Source organism: Panthera tigris, chromosome B3 (genome assembly GCF_018350195.1).
Source record: "Panthera tigris isolate Pti1 chromosome B3, P.tigris_Pti1_mat1.1, whole genome shotgun sequence".
Taxonomy (NCBI): domain Eukaryota; kingdom Metazoa; phylum Chordata; class Mammalia; order Carnivora; family Felidae; genus Panthera; species Panthera tigris.
Window position 1 is genome coordinate 134,366,736 of NC_056665.1, and position 25,861 is coordinate 134,392,596.

The window sequence follows — 25,861 nt, forward strand, 5'->3', positions numbered from 1 at the left end:
ACTTCTATGGAATCTACTTTAAAGTAAGAATCTCAAAATTCTACAAATAGACTATACATACCTTACCAGGAGTTCAGTGAAAACTAGACTAGAACAGCTGCCTCATGATTCCCATTTCTCTTCCAATTCAAAAGTTTATTCTGAACTATAGTTGATGAAACTAGCATTCTCTTGTCTTTCTAGATTTATATGTCAATCAGGAGAACCACAAAAAGTTTTTTCAGGTAGACGTTATGAACATACACAGCCTTGCAGTTACATTTGGCAGTCTTTTTTCTTTCTTAGCAATTAAAAAAAATTTTTTTTTAACTTAAAGTTTGTTTCTTTGTTTATTTACTTATTTATTTATTTGGGGGGGGGAGAGGGAGAGAGAGAGAGAGAGAGAGAGAGAGAGAGAACGAGTGCAAGAGCCAGCGGGTAGGGGCAGAGACAGAGAGAGAGCGAACCCTAAGCAGGCTCTGCACTGTCAGCACAGAGCCTGATGCAGGGCTCAAATTCATGAACTGTAAGATCATGACCTGAGCCGAAATCAAGAGTTGGATGCTTAACCAGCTGAGCCACCCAGGCGCCCCAGTATGGCGCAGCATTCTTTTTTTTTTTATTTTTATTTTTTAACGTTTATTTATTTTTGAGGCAGAGCGAGACAGAGCATGAACAGGGGAGGGGCAGAGAGAGAGGGAGACACAGAATCTGAAACAGGCTCCAGGTTCCGAGCGGTCAGCACAGAGCCCAACGCGGGGCTTGAACTCATGGACCGTGAGATCATGACCTGAGCCGAAGTCGGACGCCCAACCGACCTAGCCACCCAGGCGCCCCTGGCCTAGCATTCTTAAGCAGTGAGTTGATCCCTATCAGAGATAATGAAAGGAAATATTATGAAGGATTACTTAACATCGAAAGAAAGGAGCAAGAGGGACCAGGAATGGCTGCAGAATCCGAAAATATCAAGAGAAGGTCACAGACCCTATCAGGTATGTGCAGAGATCTGCAAACTACAAAGTATACCTGGGCCAATTAGAGAAAGGAGTAACTGAAAGAACAGAATGCAAAGGGAGAAGAAAAGAGCAAAAAAATTATATATATAATACAGGAATAAAAAAAGACTGGGAGACACTACTGGCTCTTAGTGGGTAGAAAGAGTGGGGGGGGCAAGGACCCCACAATGCATACGACAGTACACAGAGCTAAAAATTTTCCTGTCTACATGCCAAAACGTCCCTTTGAGAAACACTGCCTATACACTAATGTGGAAGGACGCTGAAAACATGTTAAGGTATACATGAATATATGTATAGTATGCTAACAGTTTTTTCAAATCTATTTAAATAATCATACATACTTAGGTGTAGCCTGAAAGGATGGACATATGAGAAACTGGTAAGAAAGACTTCCTTTGGAAAACAGGCCAACCAAGGGAGGTGGAAAGGATATTCCCTTTGTACCGTCTAAAGTTTTTCGGTATGAATTACCGTATTTGTACATCAGTAAGTATGTGTTACCTTTTAAAAATTAAGATTTTAAATTGAGTTAAGACACTAGCCTATAAATTAATACCAGCCGACAACCATCCTCTGTTTAAACACCTACCTTAGCCAAGGAACTACCCCCAAGTAGTACAAACATAAAAATACCTCTCCCGATACCCAACAGTGCATTATGGAACCTCGTTCCAACCTTGCTTCCAATATACACAAAGACCTTATTTCTGCCAGTGAGATTATATCCCCTTTACCTCTCACCACTAAGAAACTCCTGTCCACAAAAGATACGTTCTGGGACGTATCTGCAGCTACGGTTTCTGTAAGATGCCACTCCAAGCTCGCGACCCACCTGTGTATGTTGCTGCTATCAGGACTTCATCAGAAACCAAAACAGAGCCTTTATCTTTTCTGCTCATATCTGTATGCCTACTGGCTTATCTGTGTGTAAACGTAAACCCTGGCCAGCCCTCATACTCTGAACCTTGCCCAAGTACTTGAACCTGGTCTGACAAGCATCAATGAGATCAGCTTTATTCTAAGGCCTCTCAAGACCTAAATGCTCCATTTATATAAACTGGCCCTTGGCTTGATCTGTAATACACACAATATTTTAATTCTGGTCCCATTTTTATCACACCCACCTTTTCTTGACTCAATAAGGACTTCTCTTTTTCTAAAATTTCAACATGCATTTTAAGTTTCAAATTGTCTTCAGTGAGATTGTTATCCTACAAAATGTTAAAACAGAGTTTTCAGATAAATTTCAAGTTTATAAAAAAGTAGGCAAGCCATACAAGTGTGCATTTCTACTCAGCATTTCTCTAGTGATATATAAAAATTATAAGCATACAACACTAGACCATCTAAAGTCAGTCACTCATTTTACAAACATTCTTATAGATATTTTTTTAATTTATTTAAAAGCATACACAAATATACATAACACATAAATACATTTACAAACTAACCTGGAATCATTAGCACTAGAAACAACTCTAAATTCCTTAAGGGAAATCAAAATGCATTCCTCGGTTGGTGGGAAATCTGCTTCCACTCATATACGTAATATAATGTCTGTCAAATTAATCTTGAAAGTGATATACCTGCATTTTCCAATTATGTAACTTTAAAATTATGACAATTTATGATTCAAAAAATTACCATTATCAGCAAACGTAAAATTACTAAGATGCAAGTTCCCAGGATAAGTTCACGTGAATTTGTAAAAAAAAACAAAACAAGCAACTACAATAATCGAAATACTTTTTCTCGATAAAAGCCAGAAGGTTTTTCTCTTAGCATTAGTTTACCTGGTTTAAAATACTCAGTCTCATAATTTCATTTTCAGCATCTGCAAAAACAAAGAATCTGACATTAAAATACTTCAACTTCTTACCTCCTATGTAATAAACTCAGAAATAAAACTCATTTAAAATAAAGTGTATTTATAAGCACAATCAGCAAACCCTAATGGTACTTACTGAAATGTATTTTTGTTGTTTTACATTTCTATTTGACTATACTATAGAATTCATAACATAAATGCCAGTTAGAAGCTCCATTAAAATGTAATTCTATGAAACAGTACAAGAAATAAGTATAATCATATCTGGATGAGTCATAAGTTATTGCCTTGATAAAAACACTAATAACAATGTTTCAAAATGAGTTGATTAGTTTTTGTACAGGAAAGAGTAAAAGGACTGAGATTGAGGGGAAATGGCTAAAAACAAGAATACATATTTATACCACAATACAATAATCTCTCAATTCTTTATTTTTTAAAATTTACTTACTTATTTTGAGAGAGAGCAAGAGAGCGCAAGAGTGAGCAGGGGAGTGGCAGAGAGAGAATTCCAAACAGGCTCTCCACTGTCAGCACAAAGCCCGACATGGGGCTTGAACCCCCAAACCTTGAGATTATGACCTAGCCGAAATCAAGAGTTTGACATTCAACCAACTAAACGACCCAGGTGCCCCAATTCTCAATGTTTACAGTGACTTAGAAATGACAGGGGAGCCTGGGTGGCTCAGTCATTTAAAAACCTGACTTTGGCTCAAGTCATGATCTCATGGTTCTTGAGTTCAAGCCCCATGTCAGGCTCTCTGCTGTCAGCACAGAGTCCACTTCAGATCCTCTGTCTCACTCTTTCTCTGCCCTTCCCCTGCTCATGTGACACACGCTCTCTCTCAAAAATAAACAAACAGTAAAAACATAAATAAAGTGACTTGGACATGACAACAGATAGAAAGGCCATTCAAGCTGGTATTATGGATAGATCCATATATAGAAATAGTTCTGGAAGAACACAAAGACAGAATACTTTAAGTCCAGCTGAAGTGATTTATTCAATGTTCACTCAGATAATACTGAACGTTTACTGTGAGGTCAGTTGCTAGACAACCAGATGAAAACCTTTAGTCCCTGCTTGCCCTCAGGGAGCTTTCTATTCAGAGGAAAGACAAACAAGTAAACACGTGACCACAGTACAGTATGATACAGGGAGCGCAAGGTGCTACAGGGAGCAGAAAGGACAAACACCTGCTCGATCTGGGGGTGGGAAAGGGGTGAGGAAGGCTAGGAAAGCAGCAGCATAGTATCTCCCAGTAGATACGATACCTGCAATGAGTTGTAATGTACTTAAGAATTAGCAGAGAGAAACAGAGACACTCCACACAGAGCAGCAAATGCAAAGGCGACAGACCTAATAGACAATAACATCATCGGCTTAAGGAGATGTATAGAAAGTTCAGTACGGCTAACGCCTAGCACGTGAGGAGAATGGGAAGAACTGAAATTAAAGGGGGAGACAGGGACCAGATCATGAAAGACATTTTATGGCAAGTATGAGGTTTAGACTTTACCCTGAAGTTCACAAGGGAGCCACAAAGTATTGCAATCAGGGAAGTAAACTGTTTTGAGTTTCTGAAAAACCATCCTGGCTGCAGAAAGAAAAAAAACTGATTCAAGGAATCATGGAGACCAGAAAATAATAACAGCTAACATTTCTGTAATGCTTACTACGGGATAGCCATTGTTCTAGAGAGAACTCTGCAGGTAGTAACTCAGAGAATCCCCATTACTACTACTGTAACTATGGAAGATAGTATCATTATCCCAACTACACAGATAGAAAAACAAAAGCATAGAGATGGTAATTAAATTGCCCAACGTCACTGAATTAGTGACAGAGCTGGATTCTAGCACAGTCATGTACTTAACTACTGTGCTATTCTGCTCCATGAAGAAACTACTACAGTTAATCAGGCAAAAGAAAATTGATTGGCTGAAGTTATTCAGTGGCATGGAAACTGGAAAAAGAGGAAGGACTAGGGCAGTAGGTTTGTTTTCAAAGCAAATGAATTCATCTGAGTCACCCAATATGTGGAATAAACAGATGCATTTATTTTGAAAAGAGCAGAGATACTCTGAAGTCAAACAAGAAAGAAGTCTAGATCCCTAGTCAACAGCCTTCTCTTTGCCTTCCTGGCAGCTCCTAGAATGGAGGCACTTGTGAGAAACCCTAGAATGCCTCTGAAAGAGTACCAAGCCAGAGATGCTAAGGAAATAGAACCTTCAGGATATGCTAGGTGATGACTTCAAAATCTCTGTTTTGGCAAACTGGTAAATGCCACCAATCACTAAGGCTGGGAGAGGAGGAGTAGGAGGAGGAGGGGGAGGAGGAGGGGGAGGAGGAGGGGGAGGAGGCCAACGACGACACAGTGACCCTGAACCTAACTTTAATATGAATTTATAGAGTTGGCCATCCAGGTCAGGCACTCAGGATAAACAACTAGGCAAGTGAGACAGATTGGAGGCGGGGATCGGGGAGCAGAGCACCCAAGGGCTAGAAACACCCTCCAGAGCAAGAATCAATCAGTTCATAATGTGAGAGTTTATATTGTGAGAAGACAAAAATGCAAATAAAACACATCTTTGCAGCTAAAGAGCTCCTATTATGTTTTCCTGGCATGAACGAATACTGGTGTTTGGCCTATTTCATTCAATAACTTATTTTTTCTAACACAGAACACAGGTATGGTAACGAAGTACCAGCTTCAGCATGGAAAATGATAAAAGACCTATGGTTATCACTCTTGTGTCTGCTTCGATACAGGACATCATTTCAAAAGGTGATACAGAATTTTAAAAAAGGGAGGCTGCATTCCCTAACTGGAGGGTCTGGACCCTAATGAGTTCCAGAAAGTATTTGGTTCTACACAGATTAACAGAAATACACCCACACCTCCTCCCAATAAACAGCTACTAAACATTTCCCAAAAATCTACACTGCCTCCTAAAGCAATGAGTCCCCTGTAAATACTTAAGGATGAGGCAGGGAGTGAAGCCTTTTTAGTAGAAAATTCCTATTTGTTATCCGTTAATTATGGCACTGAAGCGAAACCAACAATTCGATTCAAATTCTATACAGTCGTTTCCATGACTCCTCCATTCCCATACAGTACTCAGTGTGCCTCTAAAACAACTGGTACGCAAAAAAACACCCATCATCAGTAAGTTCCAAACATTTTATACCAGACAGTGCCCGCTGCAGTTTGAGCACTTCCTCTTGCACCGAGGCCCCCTGCGACAGGATTCCTTCTCTTCCTGTCACAGCATCGCCTTGCCTCACGGCATCAGGCTGCAATTTACTACATTCCCGTTTCAAGTTTTCACACTCTTCCATTATTTGTCTGTTTTCAACGTGCAGGCGTTCTTGTTCCTTCTTCAAAACATCTCTGTCATTTTCTGTAGAAGATAATTTTGAATTTATGTCCTTTATTTTATCCTCAAGTTCTTCAATTTTTTTTGTAGACGCTACTTTCTCAGTTTGTAGATCCTGAATAGTTTTTTGCATCTCATGGATTTTCAAGTGATCAGTGACTGCAATTCCTGAGCCACCTAGAACATGAACAGAAAATCAAGGACAGCAAATGTCAGCTACCAAGAGATAAGTAGCTTGCTATATACAGCTACGAGATTGAACAGACGTGAGAACCTGAAAATCTTTGGAAGTTAAGACAACGAGATACCATTACACTCCCATCAGAACGGCCAAAGTTCAGAACATGGACAACACCAGATGCTGATGAGGATGTGGAACAAGAGCTCTCGTTCACTCTTGGTGGGAATGCAAAACAGTAGGGCCACTTTGGAGGACAGTTTGGCAGTTTCTAACAGAATGAAACATAACCTTACCATATGGTTAGCAACTGCACTCCCTGGTATTTACTCAAAGGAACTGAAAACTCTTACCCACATGAACACCTGAACAATGATGTTTATAGCAGCTTTATGCATAACTACAAAAACCTGGAAGCAAAGAGGTCCTTCAGGAGGTGAATGGATAAATTGTGGTACATCCAGGCAATGTGATACTATTCAGCACTAAAAAGAAGTGAGGGATCAAGCCATGAAAAAACATGGAGGAACTTTTTTTTTTTTTAATTTTAATTTTTTAACATTTATTTATTTTTGAGACAGAGAGAGACAGAGCATGAATGGGGGAGGGGCAGAGAGAGAGGGAGACACAGAATCTGAAACAGGCTCCAGGCTCTGAGCTGTCAGCACAGAGCCTGACGCAGGGCTCGAACTCACGGACCGTGAGATCGTGACCTGAGCCGAAGTCGGACGCCCAACCGACTGAGCCACCCAGGCGCCCCAACATGGAGGAACTTTAAATGCACATTACTAAGTGCAAGAAATCAATCTCAAAAGGTTACATACTGTATGATTCCAACTATGTGACATTCTACAAAAGGCAAAACTATAGAGACGATAAAAAGATTGGTGGGGAGGGCAAGTGGGGGGTGAGTAGGCAGAGTAGAAAGGATTTTAGAGCACTGAAACTACTCTGTATATTATGATGAATATGTGCATAAGTTTGTCCAAACCCACAGAATGTACAACACCAAGAGTCAACCCTAAGGTAAACTGTGCACTTTGAGGGATCGTGATGTGTCAGTGTAGGTTCATCTTTGGTGGAAAATGGGCCACTCTGCTAAGTGATGGTGATAGGAGGGATGGCATGCGTTTGGGGGCGGGGGTATGTGGGAAATCTCTGCACTTCCTTCTCAATTTTGTTATAAAAACAAAGTCTTAAAAAATTACAATAGGGACGCCTGGGTGGCTCAGTCAGTTGAGCATCCAACTTGATTTTGGCTCAGTTCGTGATCTCACAGTTTGTGGGATCAAGCCCTGCGTTGGGCTCTGTGCTGACAGTGTGGAGGCTGCTTGGGATTCTCTGTCTCCGTCTCTGCCCCTCCCCCCTCTCAAAAATGAATAAACTTTTTAAAAAAATTACCATAATAAAGCATTTTTATTTTAGATCTTTTCCCCCTGTAATCTCTACTCCCAACATGGGACTCAAACTCATGACCCTGAGATCAAGAGTCACATGCTCCACTGACTGAGACAGCCAGCTGCCCTCATAATAAAGCTTTTTAAAAATAAACAGTCGAGGGGCGCCTGGGTGGTGCAGTAGGTTAAGCGTCTGACTTCAGCTCAGGTCACGATCTCACGGTCCGGTCCATGAGTTCGAGCCCCGCGTCGGGCTCTGGGCTGATGGCTCAGAGCCTGGAGCCTGCTTCCGATTCTGTGTCTCCCTCTCTCTCTGCCCCTCCCCCATTCATGCTCTGTCTCTCTCTATCTCAAAAAATAAATAAACGTTAAAAAAAAATTAAAAAAAAAAAAAAAGAAAAAAAAAAAAATAGTCAAGGAAAAATATTATTTGAATGAACTACTAAAAAGCCTATGTATATGAATTTAAAAGACAGTGAAAATAGTTCTATTGGTTTTTAAGGTTTTTTTTAACATTTATTAATTTTTTGAGAGACAGAGACAGTGTCAGCAGGGAAAGGACAGAGAGAGAGGAAGACACAGAATCCGAAACAGGCTCCAGGCTCTGAGCTGTCAGCTCAGGGCCTGAACCCACGAACTGCAAGATCATGACCTGAGCCGAAATCGGATGCTCAACCAACTGAGCCACCCAGGTGCCCCAGAAAGTGAAAATAGTTCTAATCATTTATTACCAAAGTACCACCACCAAACAATACAAAGAAATCTATGTATTGTAACTATCTGTCACAAAGGCAAATGGACCTTTCCATTTCTGCATAATCTTTCCTTTTTAAAAATTTTTTAAATGTTTATTTTTGAGAGACACAGAGTGCCAACAGGGGAGGGGCAGAGGAGACACACACACACGAAATCTGAAGCAGGCTCATGCTCTGAGCTGTCAGCACAGAGCCCGACACAGGCCTTGAACTCATGAATCTGAGATCAGATCATGACCTGAGCTGAAGTCGGACACTTAACCGACTGAGCCATGCAGGTGGCCCAATTTCCACATAATCCTGATAATAGTGATGCCACTGCAAATTTCTGGCAGGTGAACAGAACTAGTCATTCACTCATTCTTTAGAACTTAGTCCAAGTTTACATCAGTGTCTTGATCACACATTACTAGGCTGGTCTTTTAATTATATCATCTAATACATTAAGTTAATAAAAACTAACAACCTTGTTGTAACAGCTTTTCCAGTTCTTCAATTCGTTCTTCATAGTCACTTAATTCTTCTCGATGCCGACGACTTATTTCTGTCAATTTCTGTTGATGTGCATTCTGTAACACTGACATTTCATGTTGATGGTCATCAATTTCCTGACTTCGGTTCTGTTTAAGTTCCTTAAAAAATAAAAACAAGGTTAACCCCATTTATAATCAATGATACACCTAAGCTATTTCATTGTGCAGAAGTGTGTATTAAGAATAATTCTCTGAACACGCTATGGTTGAAGAGAATTTAAACACAGCCTCCAAATCTGGACAATTCTGACTCTACCCTTGCCTTTCTTGGGTCTTAAGAACAATTTGAATATCTTTTTTTCTTCATATCTGTGACCATGAGCTTCTCTTGCTAGTGACATATCCCATCGATGCCAGTCCCAACCTTCAGTCTGTAGCTGGTGTCCTATTACTCCCACCTCTTGCTCAGCCCTTCCTTCCACCAGTCTTGATGGGACTCCCAAACTGTTAACCAAGGCACGTTGCTACCCAAGCTGAGACCACCAGTCTCTCTCCTAGGAATCCAGATCTTGAGCAGAGTCCTTCAAAGAGGGAAATTATTTGGCCCAGAAGCACTGTGATAGCTACACCCAGAAAAGTTGGTCCACTGTGTCCCACTCTCTAGATCCCCAATGTTATTCCCAATCCTGTCCATCCCCAATGCTATTCCCAATCCTGTCCATCCTAAAACCAAAACGCTCAATACTTCTTTCAATCCTGTGGACAGACTAACCTGGGTCCTTCCAGTAAATCCTCTTTTGCTTTACTTTGCCAGTAATGACTTCTGTTGCTTGTAACCCAAGAATCCTAATCTATAAATTAGCTTCTACTTCCTGAGAAGACAAGTAAGGTTGTTCCTTAATCCTGTGCGCTTACTTCAGTGCCAGCTCTTGGCAAGGATCTTTACATTTAAACTTTAACACAATCCTACAGGGAAGGTATTATGAGATCTACTGTACTAAGGATAAAATGGAAGCTTGGAAAGATTAAGTAACTTGTCCAAAGTAGAACAGCTGGTAAATAGTAGAGGCAGGATTCAAACACAGGTCTGACTTGGGAACCCACCCATGTTAGTATTACAATAATAATAAAACCAAAAACTAAAAAATTCTATATCTGACAATAATTTATACACTAAAAACAATTCAGTGCCATATGATAATTTTATGTAACTAAAATTTTTCTTGAATGAAATAATAATAGACACAAACTAGCAAAATTCCACCATTAAAGGAAAATAATTAGTTACAGTGAATAGTATTAGCATTTTATTTTGTCAATATCCTTTAAACCCTGAAAACTTCAGCAAAACCTTGGAATTGTTTTAATAAAGACCATTTTACAAGATATAGTAACTAGTACAGACTAATGAAATATACTTAAAAAAAATAAATGTTCAAAACCAAACAATTTTGAAGAGACATTTTTATACACCTTACTGTCATAAAGAACGAAGATACAAAACGGAAAAGAAACAATCATACTCTATATAATTAGCTTTATAACTGAGCCTTCCATTAATTTAGACATATATTTTTAATAAGCCAATTTTAGATGTATAATAGCCATTGTTCCAACAACCTGTCTTACCTTAATGATACTTTTCAGTTTGCAGATTTCACTTTGATCAGAGCTATTTGATCCTTGTGGTTTAGAAGTCTAGATCAGAAAAACAGAATTAGAAAATAATTGTATTGATTTTCTTGTAAAAGAGAAAGTCACAAATTAATTTTATTAAACGACATCTTTCAAAAAAGGGAGCATTTCCCAAATTCTGATTAAAGAATGCCAAGCACTTTTGAAGAACCCAGTCCAATTGTAATACACAACAAATAAAAGATAATTTTCAAGAGTCTGTTAATTAGGGAGACACTTTTACAAAATAACTGTTAAGAAGGAAAACACCAGAGAATATTTTACTTAGCTTAACAAAATGTAAATTTGGTAATCAAACAGCTTCCTAAAAGAAAATTTTTCAAAATGGAAAGTTATCCAACATTAATTCTAATCATAACCCAGCAAAAATCTTTCTAAAATGATTTTACCTGGATCTCTACCCCAATACAGAACAACCTTTAGTTTAACAATTAAAAGAACTTTTGGATTTTTCTCTTCTCATTCAAAGCTGAATGTTGTTCATTTATCTTTTTAACATTTACTATACAGTGTGTTAGGAAACAAAAAGCTGCTCTCTGGATAAAAAAAGGAACAAAGTATACCAGAAACTCCAGGATTCAGAGTCAAAAGATGTCTGGTTGAGTCACAACTTACTCACTGTGACAATATGTGTATTAAACTTTTACTTTGTTTACCTGTAAAACACAGGTAATAAATACCTCACACAGTTACTAAGATTAATATATATTAGGATAGCATATATACAAACATCTTGTAAAATATAACACAAGTTTTACTATGCCTTGCTGAAAAATTAAGTCCTGTGAAAGATCCCAATTATGCCTTTTCCACCATGATATCCTACTATAGGTAATATAGTAAACCTTCAAGATATGCTTATATATACATACTCAAAAAACACCTCTTCCCTATGAAATCTTACGTTTCTTAAAATACGTATCAGAATCACCTGGGGTATTTACAGTTTGAATGCAATTTCCAGGGCCCTAAAATAAGCTACAAAATCCTAATCTCTGAAGGTAGGACAGGGAATCTACAGTATTATAGTAGCTTAAGAGCTACTACATTTTTAAAGATAAAATGGACAAGCTGATCATCCTAAGATGTATTTTGGGTACGGGAAATGTCTAGCAACTTGAGAAGCAAAAAAATAATTGGTAGGGTTTCTCCTTTATATAACTAGATCACACTCACAAAAAGAAACAATTTCTTTACTTTTATACTTTTTCTCTACATTGAGGAAATTAAATCCAAATGTGCAATGTTCGAGTTTACTTCGGGTCTCACATCTATTGACAATATCAATAGTATATAAAATCTGATACATAAGATGGAAAGTGTTCCTTAAAAGAAAGTTTACTGTCCAAATAGCAAAGATTTAATTTCTACTGCACAAAAAATAATACAAAATAGTTTAGTGTATTTTATGACACCAATGATCAAATTTTCATCTTACACATAACTAATGATAAAGGAACTTCAGAGAACATCTATGCAAGTAGTTTCAATCTGGTATCTCGGAGCCCTGGAACTGCCATCAAAGAAGCCTCAAGGACTCCAGGGGAAAAGATGGCTAGTTCAACCATAGCAACTCCATTTTTATCTCTTTTAAGTCCTGGACTTGTAACTTTTTATTTAAAAGAAAAACAATTTTTTTTTAATTATGGAGAGAGGTGCGTGCAAGCAGGGAGAGAAGCAGAGGGGGAGAGAGGGACAGAGAGAGTAGGGGAAGGAGAGAGGGAGAGAGGGAGGGACGGAGGGAGAGAAGGAGAGACAGAGATAAAGAGACAGAACAAGAGAGAATCCTAAGCAGGCTACACACCCAGCAAGGAGCCCGATGCAGAGCTTGATCTTACTACCCTTGGATCATGACCTGAGCTGAAATCAAGAGCCAGACGCTCAACCAACTGAGCCACCCCGACGTGCCTTTATTTTATTCTAAAACATAGTTCTGTTGCTCTAAACTTTTTTGAGAATTTCTTCCAAATATTTTATAGAGGGAGGAAAAAACTAAGATGAGAAAGAAAGATGATCTGATCAAAATCACTCAGAAAATCACTGGCAGGATTAGAATACAGGTTTTCAATTTCCTAGTCTGGGGTTCTTTCTGATAGCAAAAGTTCTACATTCAGAACCACTCTTTCTACTAAGAATGTTCAAAAACTCATGGCAATTTTACCAACCTGAGCAATATGCCTCCAGTGGCCAACTTCAGACTCGAGTCTTGAAACTTCATTTGACAATCTGTTTATTTCTTGTTGGGATGAAATTATGTCACCAAAGTCCATGTCGTCATCATGGAAAGCAGCAGCATGACGACTGATGCCATAACCAAATGAAGACGATGCAGGTGCTGCTGGTACTCGGCCAGCTCCTGAATTTACTGACTGGGCAGCTGACTGAAGCTTCAGCACCTGATCCTGTAGTGCGATCTGTCTTGCTTTAAGATGGCTGATTTCTACCTATACATTTATAATCTGCGTTTTAGAGAACGTACTTTAAAATAACCACATTGATCTGTTTACAGATTCATAACATTAAAAGTTATAATGATTTAAAGCTATCCAATGATGGTAACTCTACCAACTGAATCCTAGTATTTTATAATAGCCTAACCACACATTTTTATTTAAAAACCAAACATGAAAAAAAACACACATGATTACCAGTTAAAGCACAGATAATATTTCAAATAGCGCAAAGATCAGAATCTCACTCATATGTTAATTGAAGCAATTAAATTCTCAATTAAACACGGGTTTACTATTGTCGATGTATCAGGTAGTACAGGCAATTTCCGAGGGTTCTATTTGTATTATCAAACTCTAAGTGAAGAGAAAATGAAAGCTGCATCAGCCTACGTATCAGAAGTTTCCTTAGAGCATCTTTGGAACAGTCTTATATAACTGATCATGGCTGAATTTAGACTTAAAATGCACCATGAATCAGAGGTAACTTTCTACTGGTCTGTACAACAGCTGGAAGAATGCTTTATTAATCTAATCTTAGACAGCACAGTGAGCCTGTGGTTATTAGCCCATGAGTCTTAGGAAAACATCATACATTGAAAGAGGCCTTTGCTTTAGCCTTGGCAAAAAGGAGCCGGTGAAAATTTGAGTTTACTCAGGGAAAGAATAGTACAAAAATACTGAAACCTACAGAGGAGTTTTGACTGAGGACTGGCAATACCACCTCACTGTCCAAAAGAAATTACGGGACATACCATAATGCCAGATCCATTTCGGGTGAGAGATTACTCAAAATATAAAAGTGAGTAAGATAGGGAGAATTCAGATAAGCTTTCTATAAAATACCTACTCTGGAAGACACCCCGCCACGACAGAGGAGAATCTGATACTGGGAGTCAGCCAACAATATTTCTATGCACGTAAAGCCAAGCAATTAGACAAACAAAAACCAAACACAATGACGTCAAATATATTAACAAACATGTTTCTCATCAGAGCCTCTTCTCTAATAGAAATCTATAGCAGTGCACATATTTCATTCATTTTTCCATAAATGTCATGAGATGAATTGCATCTTTAGGGATTATGAACATCACAATCACGGCAGAAAACAGCAGATCTTAAGTATAGTCACATATTATCTTTCATTCTGGTAAAAAGTATGGAAATTCATAATTTTTTCAAGCATAGCTTTAACACAAAGCAAGTTCTGCCTATAAAATGGACACATATCAAGTTGTAGAGTTAAAAAATGCAAGCTCTAATAACAAAGAGGCATTTCTAAACTTAAATGCCTAATTTGCCCTCTAATATTCAGTTAAGTAGAAAATTAAATGCTGAATTTTCCACAGCAGTGTTTTCAATTAGGATGTGAGTATCAGAATCACCTATAAAGTTTTTGAAAAATACCAATACCAGGGCCCCTTCCCAGGACACTAAAATCAGAATCTCCTGGAGGGCATAAACATGTATATTTTTTTAAGGTGTCATGGATGATTCAGCTGTAAACCCCTGGGTGGGAACCACTGCTCTACTGTAATACCTAGAGGTCACTGCTGCTCAAAGTGTGGTCTGTGGACTATAGGCATGAATGTTTACTACCAGTCCATGACAGGTACAGAAATAGAATGAGTAAGGCTTAAAGTCTTTTAAAGCAATTTGACAGAGTAATTTTATAATCTGTTAAATCTTTTTAATAAGTGGGCCTTTAGCTCTAACTCGAACCTGTAACTCTGCCTTTTTATATTCATTTTAGTTTTGAAGTAATTTTATTGTATTTTATGAAATCAATTCCCAACAGATTGGAAATTTAACCTCTTCTTTAAATGTTTATAATTATCTTTAATGTGGCTTACTTTCATTTTTCATCTTAGTATGTCACTAAAAGAAGTAAAAAACAATGTATTTAAATTTTAAAAACTCATATAATGAAATTATGGTAGAAATGAACATTTACTCAACATACTGAAGAGAGCCCAGATGATCTGGATAAAACAAGAAATAGTTCAATTCAATAGGAGCATTTACTGAATTCCATTTACATACTAAACACTGAAGAAAATTCAACAGAATGAAATATGGAAACATCATCTATATTTTAAGGATTCATGATAACACTGGTTAAATTACAGAATATCTATTACCAGCACTGCGAAGAAAAGATAAGCCAATTCCAAAATAAACATTTCTAACAAACTAAAGGGAAAAAATATTTACAGAACAATGTAAGTCAACTTGATATACTTAATATTCTATTTTCCCATGGAAAATCAAGCAAATGTCAATTCAATATATATTAACACTAGTAGTCAAAATCATTTTTAAAAAATGTCATTAGCAATTATCACACTGATTGACAACTTAAAGTAAATAGATGAGAAATTAGGTTTCATAAAATCAGAAATTATAAGCAACAGATGCCTAAAGATATTTTATTGAAAGAGTTTTCCTCTTTGGGAAAGTAGAAATTAAAGGCTAGCTTATAAAATATAAATATAACAGAAAAGGTCAGAGTTCTTGTTAAATTACTGGTATCAAACTGAGTTGGGGATTATTAACTTCATCACCGTTTCAATATGTTTTTCGATCTGTATATAGCTTGATTTATAACTCTCAAAAACCCTCCTAAATACATTAGAGTGAAATAAATATGAAGTAATTGTAATAAATTTTACCTCCTTCTGCTGTAGCTGATTTCGGTAATTTGTAGATTGCTGCTTTATTTGAAGTTCTGATGCTTCATGTTTCTCTTCTAGATCAGTACAAAGTTTTTTGAGTCTCTCATTCTAGAAGCAAAGAAAAAAGTATTTTCAACAAAAAGACTAAAGTAAAACATGTAAGTAACAGTTATGTGTATGGCATCATGAAAAATATATTGCTTCACACAGAAAATGATATAAAATATAAAAGTTCTCAGAATTCTGGGCTTTTTTATTTTTTTAAAGTTTATTTATTTTGAAAGAGAGAGAGAGAGAGAGAGAGAGCACAAGTAAGCATGAGCAGGGGAGCGGCAGAGAGAGAAAGAGAGAGAATCCCAAACAGGCTCCATGCTGACACAAGGCTCGAACACACAAACTGTGAGATCCTGACCTGAGCCGAAACTCAGAGCCAGCCACTTAACTGACTGAGCCACCCAGGTGCCCCCAGAATTCTGGCTTTTAAAGTACACTTTCAATCAAAGCTACAAGTGCAATAGCCATGTTAATAGAGATTATGCAAAATTCTGAACCAAAGTAAAAAAAAAAAAAAAAAAAAAAAAAAAATGCTGCTTATTTGATTTTCTGCTAATAAAAAGCCAATGATCAATGCTTCCCCCATCTCTGCATATCCGGGGTCTAGCCTATAGTACACAATATATGTCAAGTTAACGAATAAACTGGATTACATGTCTCAACTTCTGGTTTCTCCCCAAATAGAACTTTTTAATAGAAATCATTTCAAAAAAGACTTGTTGCTGAAGTACAGGCAGGAGGCCAAAGCACCTTATTACTTGTCTGCCTGTCCCCCAGGTTCCTGAGGCACTTCTGAAAAAAACAATTTGAAAAGCATACTGAAACTCAGTTCAAAAACTAGTTAGAAGTTGGGACACCTGGGTGGCTCCATCAGTTAAGCGTCTGACTCTTGGTTTCAACTCAGGTCATGATCTCACAGGTTCCAGCCCCACATTAGGCCCTGTGCTGACAGTGCAGAGCCTGCTTGAGATTCTCTCTCTCGTTCTCTGTGCCCCTCCACTGCTTGTGCTATTTCTGTCTCCCTCAAAATAAATAAACAAACTTAAAAAAAAAAAAGTTAGTTAAAAGTACATGAAATATTCTAATTCAATGAATCCAGACATTATAGTCTTTTAAGATTTTGGAAAACATGTTTAAAAAATTAATTAAATTTTGGGTACTCAAATATTAAATTACCATTATGTATTATCATTCCTTGAATTTGAATGAATAAGCACATAATGGAGCAAGATAAATGGACACTAAAACTTTTTGCAAAAGAATTTACAAATTATCACAGATAACTTTCTAAGAATTCTACTAATACCTACAAACACAGGTTAACAATGATAACGGAGAAAAAGGTGAATGATGTGGTAGGGAAAAAAAAAGCTCGTGATAGAAGGTGAAGACTTTTTCACTTTGAGAAGGTCACCTGTTTTCTTAGAGTCTAGGAATTTCTTACGTCAACAGATGTGAAAATTATGATCCAGGGAGATTGGATGAATTCGCAGAGAAAATCAAAGGAGTAAATCAACGGAAAAATTACAACACACACAAACCCTAGTTTGAGAGTCTGTCTCTAGAAATCTAATATAAATCTTGGTTATCTTGAAGAAATTTAAGACACAGGCCCCAAAGTCACACAACTAATTACCTTCTATTCTATTGGCTGCTTTCGTGTGACTTTCTGTAATCTTTTAACATGAAAACACCATGCGTAAAGCAACACAATATACTGAAGTCAAAATCTATTCATAACAGTCCACTCCAGGGTTTTTCAGATAAAAATAATTCAGGCTATTTGTTGAACTCTGGTTGAGAATGAGAACTTGAAAGCTTCCAATTTGGCCAATAGTTGTGTTTCTGCCCTCATCTCCCTGTCCATATGAGAGTCACAAAGATGGACAGAGTACATGAAGGACAGATTCTCTTCATGCAGCTGATCTGTAACATATCACTTGTCAGTGGCCATATTTTCTAGAATGTGGAATATGGAACCAAGAGGGCTGGTCTGAAAGGATGAAGAATAAACACATGCAAAGAAGAACAAAGAGGAGTAAAAACGAGAGACAAATCCCTGGTGGTCTGCAGTTCTGTTTGCAGCCCCTTTCTAAAGTCTGGCTATGATTTCTGCCCTTGAAATCTACAACATTCTCATATCCTTAAATTATTCCATCCTGATCAACCCTTGTTACACCAAGGTCGGAACCAACTTTACTCAGTGAGTTTCTTTGTTGAGCAGTCCTAATAACTATGTGTAAGGACAGATATTGATGACTTTTATTCTTTCTTAGATGTCCTCCAACAAAGAGAGAAAATGTACTTATTTTTTTCTTAAGTTTATCTATTTATTTTGAGAGGGAGACAGAGAGCGAGCTGGGGAGGAGCAGAGGGAGAGATGGAATCCCAAGCAGGCTCGCAATGTCAGCACAGAGCCCAATATGGGGCTTGATCTTGTGAACCATGACATCATTGAGTCACCCAGGCGCCCCACTCATTTTTTAAATAAAACAAAACTTGGGGCACCTGGCTAGCTCAGTTGGTGGAGTGTGCAACTATCGACCATGAGGTTGTGGGTTCGAGCCCCACACTGGGTACAGAGTTTACTTAAAAATAAAATCTATAACTAACTAAATCTTATTCTATCTTGTCATTATCATAAGGGGATATCGGGCCCTTTAAAAATCTAACAACATTCATGAGATTGTAATGACCTTGTTTTTTCTGTACTTGAAACATTTTGATTTTTTTATCATCCTAAAAATTTTTTTTATCATTATTCATCAATTATTCTCAACTAGGTTAAAAAAGTCTTAGGTAATAGGAAAAGAGAAGACTGACAGAATCACCCAGTGATTAGTGAAATAACCAGCTTTCTGACTGCAGTGTCCAAAGCATTACATCATCTTTTAAAAAGAAAAAGCTAGAGACACCAACTTTGTGGTGTCTCTTTTATTCTGTTGTGTTTTGCTTTCATTGAACATAGCTGCAAATTCAGAATTTTCATTTCAACAAAGAGAAGAAAATTGACAGAGGAAAACGTTTCACAATTATTAAGACAACACAGAAGATAAATGTGAAGAGACAGAAAACAGCTCTCCAGAGTCTAATGGTTGTGAACAGGTTGTAGAGGTAAAATCCCAACCAAGTCTTCAAATAACGATATCCTAGAACAATTTTCTCAAACTCCAGAACTGATGAGTGAACAATATATTTCTAAGAACAAAAAAGAAACATGGTGTTCTCATCAAGTTAGTCATTCAATAGGAAAAGATTTTATCTCCCAATATTTTGTGACAAGGACCTGAGCCATCCCACTTTGCTAAATGGATATGTGACCAAATTCTTTCATTATACATGATATTTGTACACTGAAGTTTACTTGATATAGTTCATACACTGATAAATGCTGCAGGAAAGTGTGTATACAAAGGTGACTGGGAAGAAAAAGACATAAAAATGGAAAAAATTCAGTAGCCTGATCATTCTAATTGGTATTTATAAATCTAATTAGTATTTATAAATTGGCTTTGTAATTATGGAGCAAAGATGATAGCTATCGTCTCTTCAACAAAATCATGAGCCATCAAAGTTGTCAAAAATATTGGTTTTGGGGGCACCTGGGTGGCGCCGTTGAGCATCTGGCTCTTGATTTTGGCTCAAGTCACAATCCCAGGGTCGTGGGATCGAGAGCCCCATGCTGGGCTTTGTACCGAGCATGGAACCTGCTTGAGATTCTCGATCTCTCTCCTCTCTCTCTCTCTCCCTCCCCCCCCATCCCTCTCCCCAACTCGGGTTCTTGCTCTCTTTAAAATAAAATTAAAAACAAAAAACAAAAAACTGGTTTTAATGACACAAGTCAAGAAGAACCAGAAGTCATGATCAACTAAACTCTACTAGAGATACAACTGAAATCTGGAACCAGTATTTACAAATAAGATGCATTTCAGTTCATGCACAAGAGTTAATAAGCAGTCGACTACATTCAAAAAACACTGCCTATTTTGAGTATATATTTTCAAAACCAGAAACGTATGGAAAATATCGATTTGCTATATTCTTACTAAAATTTCTAATCGGGGGGACTCCTGAGCAGCTCAGTCGGTTAAGTGTCCGACTTCGGCTTAGGTCGTGATCTCATGGTTCCTGAGTTCGAGCCCCGCGTCGGGCTCTGTGCTGACAGCTCAGAGCCTGGAGCCCGCTTCAGATTCTGTGTCTCCCTCTGTCTGCCCCTCCACTGCTTGCACTCTGTCTCTCGCATTGTCTCAAAAATAAATAAACATTAAAAAAATAAAAATAAAAATAAAAAATTTCTAATTGGGGCGCCTGGGTGGCTCAGTCAGTTAAGTTCAGGTCATGATCTCACAGTTCGTGGGTTCAAGCCCCATGTCGGGCTCTGTGCTGACAGCGTGGACCCTGGCGCCTGCTTCAGATTCTGTGCCCCCTCCTTTTCTGCCACTCCCTGTTCACACTGTCTCTCTCTGTCTCTCTTTCAAAAATAAACATAAAAAAATTTTTTTTTTTAATTTTTGTAGTAAAGTTTTTCATTATCACCTTACTCCTACTTCTATAAATCACTCACAAAATGATTTAATATAAAAAGTAAAGAGTTCACTGGATCCAGATGGGAATTGTGATGCCTATTTTTCTTGGCTCAGAGAATTAAATTGAAGAAATCTAACTAATTCAGTCCACTTCAAGTATTAATGTCTGTAAGCAAATCTAATTTCCTCTGGAAAACACAACACCCTCTGTCTATACCAAAACTTTCTAAATAGAATTTTGTATTTTTAGTTTCCTGCTGGCTTCAATCGTAGTTCCACCTTAATCTCTTATTGCACAATCAAGTAAGGGGTTAGAGTATGAAGCTCTTTTGTGCTGACACATGGCAGGGATCAAAATCACCTCAGAAAACAAAGCCCTTGGGAATTCCAACAGTCTCTTTTCCTCTAGTATTTGAGCAGCTCATGCTACTGTGAATAAGCAGCAAATGAGGAAGGTGGCTTTCATCTGGGGATGCGTTATATAAAAAATATATTTTTTCATTTTTTTAATTTACATCCAAATTAGTTAGCATATAGTGCAACAATGATTTCAGGAGTAGATTCCTTAATGCCCCTTACCCATTTAGCCCATTCCCCTCTCCAACACCCCCTTCAACAATCCTCTGTTTGATCTCCATATTTAAGAGTCTCTTATGTTTTGTTCCCCTCCCTGTTCAAAAATATTTCTAAATGTTAGAATCATGCTCGCCATAGTCCAGTGATAACCCTATGAGAGATTAGAACTGAGATCGACAGAGGGACACAAGATCTTTCTCTCTCTGATCTCAAGCTGAATAAAGAGCAGACATTCACTAAGCAGGTTAACTCTATTTACTTTTTCTCCCAAATGTACATGGGTGAATTTACCTAAATTAATGCCACTAAACACAACTCTACCATTTAATTTTTCTGGGTGGGCCAGTACTAATGAGTGCCTTCGTAAGGATTTCTTTAGGGATTACAGTAACACCTTCCTATCTTGGCCGTACAAAGAAAGAAGCTATTAAGTTCGTCTGTCACCGAAGCATCTACTTATTAGGCAATTATAGCTAAGGACTCAGGTGTCACCAAACTGCCATATCCTATTAAGACAGAATACCACAATAGTCCCTCTTGAGACATCTCTCTACCTCCAAATTCCACAGTCTCACCTCGGTATCCTGGGCCAGAATTTACTAGTGCTTGTTAGTAAATATTTTCTGATATTTTAAATTCAATTTTCTCTGTTTATGGACTCAGCAAAGAGGAAAACGTGCTTAACACCCTCACCCCTCGCCATTCTTATCCAAAGGCTAACTGAGTGTCATTAGTACTTTACAATAGATCCCATTTTAAATCATTTCACTTTCTTTATGGCTTTCCTTTGAACCCTTCCCAAGTTGTCCTCATCCGCATTAAGTATAATGTCCAGAGGTAGTCACCTCGAGGCACTAACAACAGGAAAAGAAATGGTGAGATTAATTTGGTATACCTATACCCTTAACTTCTTTGTATACAAATATCGCACTTCTTTTAATGTTAGCAAATTAGAGACGTCTAGAATGAACAGAATTGCACTCTCGCATGATACTTGAACAAATGCACTACTGTAACTGAGCACACTGTGAGAACATGGTAACTCCTTGATCAATTGTTGCCACCATGATGTCTACACGTGGCTGTTTTCCTACATCCAGCATAGAGAAGCAGAGACAGGAATATAAAATAGCAAAGTGCAGCAACATATATTCTTCATCTAAAGGAAGATAACACTGAAAAAAACCTGAGATAAAGGGGAAGAGATAAAAGTGGTAAGCAGTGCAGTAAAAAGAACTGAAATACAGTATGAGTCACTGTCATGCCTTCAAAAAAGAAAAATCTAAGTTCAATAATAGTCTTTAATTTTCCTTACCTCTGATCTTAAGATTGCATGAATGGCTTCAATTTCCTTTCTCCTAGCATTAGGTAATTCTGCTACGAAAGAAACAGCATACACTGAATATATGATCAACACCATGTGAGTAAACAGGCATTTTAAAGTACATAGATTTCACTGAGCTTTCATCAGAATGGTATGATCTGGGATCAAATTCAGAAGACAAATATCACTTGATTTTTACCACAACTTCCTATTGTCACAAATGTTCTTTATCGTCATGTAAGTTACTCTTTTCGCCTATTGTCTGTACCTAGGTAGAATACCTACATTTCCCCCTTGGAGGTGTTCCTTAAAATTTTATATGGGTAATTGAGTTTGAAAAATTCAATCTCTCTCTGTTGGCTTAGTATAATTTTAGATGAAACTTACACAACTAGGGTTTAGGCCTTATTTCCAACTTCTGCTCCCAACACTGTAAAAACAATAATGACCTATAAATGAAGAATAAAAATGCACTAAAACAACACTCATTTCAACTAAAACGGGCACAATTTATTTAAAATGCAAAGGAGCTCAGTCTGCTTTTGTACATTTTCGTTTAAAAGGAGAGTCAGAGATGGAGCCTGGCTGGCTCAGTCGGTAGAGCATGCAACTCTTGATCTTGGGGTCGCTGAGTTCAAGCCCCACACTGGGCATAGAGTTTACTTTAAAAAAAAGTTTTAATGAAGAAAAAAAAATTTTTCTTTAAAGGGAGTCAGAGACCAGCAGTATCAAAATGGCACTGTTGATGCTCCCAAAAATTCACCATCCACACAGTTAAGATTTTTTCCTAGGCAGTAAGGTTTTTCATCAGCCACAGCACTTCAATACTATAGAAATAACTTCTCTGATTTACAGTTTAAATAAAAAGAAAATACAAGTGACATCCAATAAATAATGACAAACCCACTTTTCTTGTTTTGAAAATCACCAGGTGCGGTTGCTTCTGTGGTTGTTTATACATCTTGCTTGAAACTCTGACAGGACTGTCTAATTGCTACTCAGAAGAGAACAAATTATAATCTAGTCTGTTTAGAAGGGTCATTGTTAGAAGCAGCAATTGTTTCAAAGAGGGATAAAAAAAGGTTTATGCAGCCCTCCTCCCCTTCCACCCACAAAAAAAAAAAAAATCATGGCCTTTTTAAGAATAAAGGGGAGACGTTGTGCAGATCAAAAAATTCTTCCTTGCTGAGGGAAAACAAAAATAACAGTTACTGTTTATTAATGCTTACCATCTGCTAGACATTTTACACTCATTTCACTTAATCCTCCTAACCTCATAGTAGGTATGATTATATCTATTTAGCAGATAAGGAAACTCTGCCTACAGAGGTTAAGTAAGTAAAACCTTGGTTTGCAAGCATAATTCATTCCAGAAACATGCCTGTAATCCAAAGCACTTGTATGTCAGTGAATTTCAAGAACCAATGGCTCAGTTGTGATCATGTGACATCCAGCGTCACGTACTACTCGTGGTGCAGGACATTGCTTTTTTATCAAGTTAAAATTTGTTACAAATGTTTGCTCGTCTTGCGAACACTCAGAACAAGTTACTCGCAATCCAAGGTTTTACAGTATTTAATAATTTGCTAAAGATCCCACAATTTGAAATGCATGAAAATGGAATTTATCCATGTCTAATTTAAAAGCCCAACTCCTAAGCCTCAATAAATCAGTACAGTTTTTGGTACAATAGCAACTTTCTGATACTGTAAATATGGAGGATTTTCAAGCTGTACCAACAATGCTATTGTCGAACTGTTATCTTGTTCACTGCTGGCACAAGGTAGATAATTACTTGTTAAATGAATACGTGAACTGGCCCTGTTTTTAAATGATTTACAAAATCAGTAAATTAGGTTCAATCAAGTCCTATTTTAATAGAAAGGGAAAATAAGAGAAGCATTAAGCAACTTAGCAGATTTATAATCACTAAGCAATTTTTTTTTTTTTTTTACTAAGCATCTACTATGTACCAAGGAAGGAGCCAGATACTAGTAATATAAGGATAAATAAAATATAATCCGTACCCTGGGCATCAAGGAAAGAGGTAAATCATAACCCAACGTGGTAAGCGCTCTCCAAGAGAGATCCACAAAGTTATGTTGAAACACAGATGGCATGCAATCAACTCAGCCTACCTGCCACGGACTGAAAATGGTTTCACCAAGTACCGGGCACATGAGCAGAGTCATACTGGAAAACAGTGTTTTCCAGGCAAAGGAGGGTAGAGGAGGAAGTAGAAAAGGAAGGGCTTTCCAGGCAGAGGCTTGGAGCTGTGCAGGTACTTCACAAAGTTCCATGTGGCACACGCTCTGGGTGCAAGCAAGCAAACCGCGCATGTGTATGTAAGTGTGCACATGTACAGCAATGTGAAGAGAAGAGGACGTAACAGCTAGGACTAGAAAAGGGACGTTGATCATAGCGAGGCTAGGTTTCCAGTGTCCCAAAACTAAGAGGTTTGGATTTTATCCTGTAAGGAACAGAGCTAAAAGATTTTAAAGCACTTAATGTTTTAGAAAACTGGCAACACGCAGAAAATGGGAGTGGAGGAGGGAGAAACGGGTGACGGGATGGGAAGGACAAAGTACACGGGAGAGAAAAGCGCTACTGAAATAGAGAAAAAGGGAGAATTAAGGAAAGGACAAATATAAGAAACAATTCTGGCACAGGATGAACAAGATTTGATGACCAACTAGAAACAGGAGATGGAAAAGAAAGGCAAAATAAAAGTGACAAAGACTTCGTGTTTAGGAGATTGGGCAGATGATGAAACCATTAAAATTGAGAATACAGAACCACATCTGGTAGGAAGAACAAAATGAATTCCACCTTAAGCCTACAGGACAGTCATGTCAGAGGGGATGCTATTTTCTAGGAATAGCCAACTGTTTTCCCTAACTAGGATACAATGAGAGACTAGTGTTTCCCTTGTTATCCAGCCCTTTTCTGTTCTAAATTTCAAAGTCACATGACCCTTTCCTTTCCCTTTCATCCCCAACCTGTCCCACCTAATGTACCTCCCACCCAAAGTGTACTCCATGCAGTAAAATGATTTCTGCAGCTCTCCAAAGTTTCTGCCTTGTAGAAAGGCAGAAATTCTAAATATACTTTCTTTTTATCAATTTATCAAAACTGGGTTTATTTCAACCCAATAAACACAAAGGCTTGATTAAATCAGGATAAAAAGTTAAACCAGAATGCTAGTTTATTAATTTATAAGAAATAAAATTATCCAAGGAAGTGCTCTCATCCAAAAAACCAGCCCATCCTCTCTCTGGAGGCAGACCTACACTGAAATTAAAGTACTCTTTAGATCTAAATACTACTTTCGGAAAGAATATCAAGAAATCAAAATATTAGTTAACATAACTATCGATTACCATGTAACTCTGGGTCACTCTTCATTAGTAAAGCAAAATAAGGACTTCAAAAATGAGCGAAAGTTGCTAAGGATACCCAAATGGGCTATCTTCCTTATTTTACTGTCGAAATATGGGTGGAATGGTAAGTAGGCACAAAAATACATTTCAGCTGGAACGTTTTAACAA

General features: G+C 37.6%; 1 protein-coding gene across 2 annotated transcripts in view; it reads right to left on the minus strand.

Moving 5' to 3' along the window:
* Positions 1–25,861, minus strand: part of TRIP11 (thyroid hormone receptor interactor 11) — a 61,139-nt gene that overhangs the window by 34,357 nt on the left and 921 nt on the right. The window contains exons 2-9 of one of the 2 annotated variants that reach the window (XM_015543381.2): positions 22,305–22,363; positions 15,831–15,941; positions 12,871–13,149; positions 10,640–10,708; positions 9,004–9,169; positions 6,019–6,384; positions 2,792–2,832; positions 2,123–2,209 (exon numbers count right to left, since the gene is read on the minus strand). In XM_015543381.2, coding sequence (XP_015398867.2) covers positions 2,123–2,209; positions 2,792–2,832; positions 6,019–6,384; positions 9,004–9,169; positions 10,640–10,708; positions 12,871–13,149; positions 15,831–15,941; positions 22,305–22,363 — 1,178 coding nt within the window. Of the gene's footprint in view, positions 1–2,122; positions 2,210–2,791; positions 2,833–6,018; positions 6,385–9,003; positions 9,170–10,639; positions 10,709–12,870; positions 13,150–15,830; positions 15,942–22,304; positions 22,367–25,861 lie in introns of both variants that reach the window. The other variant, XM_007094951.3, reaches the window with a different exon arrangement.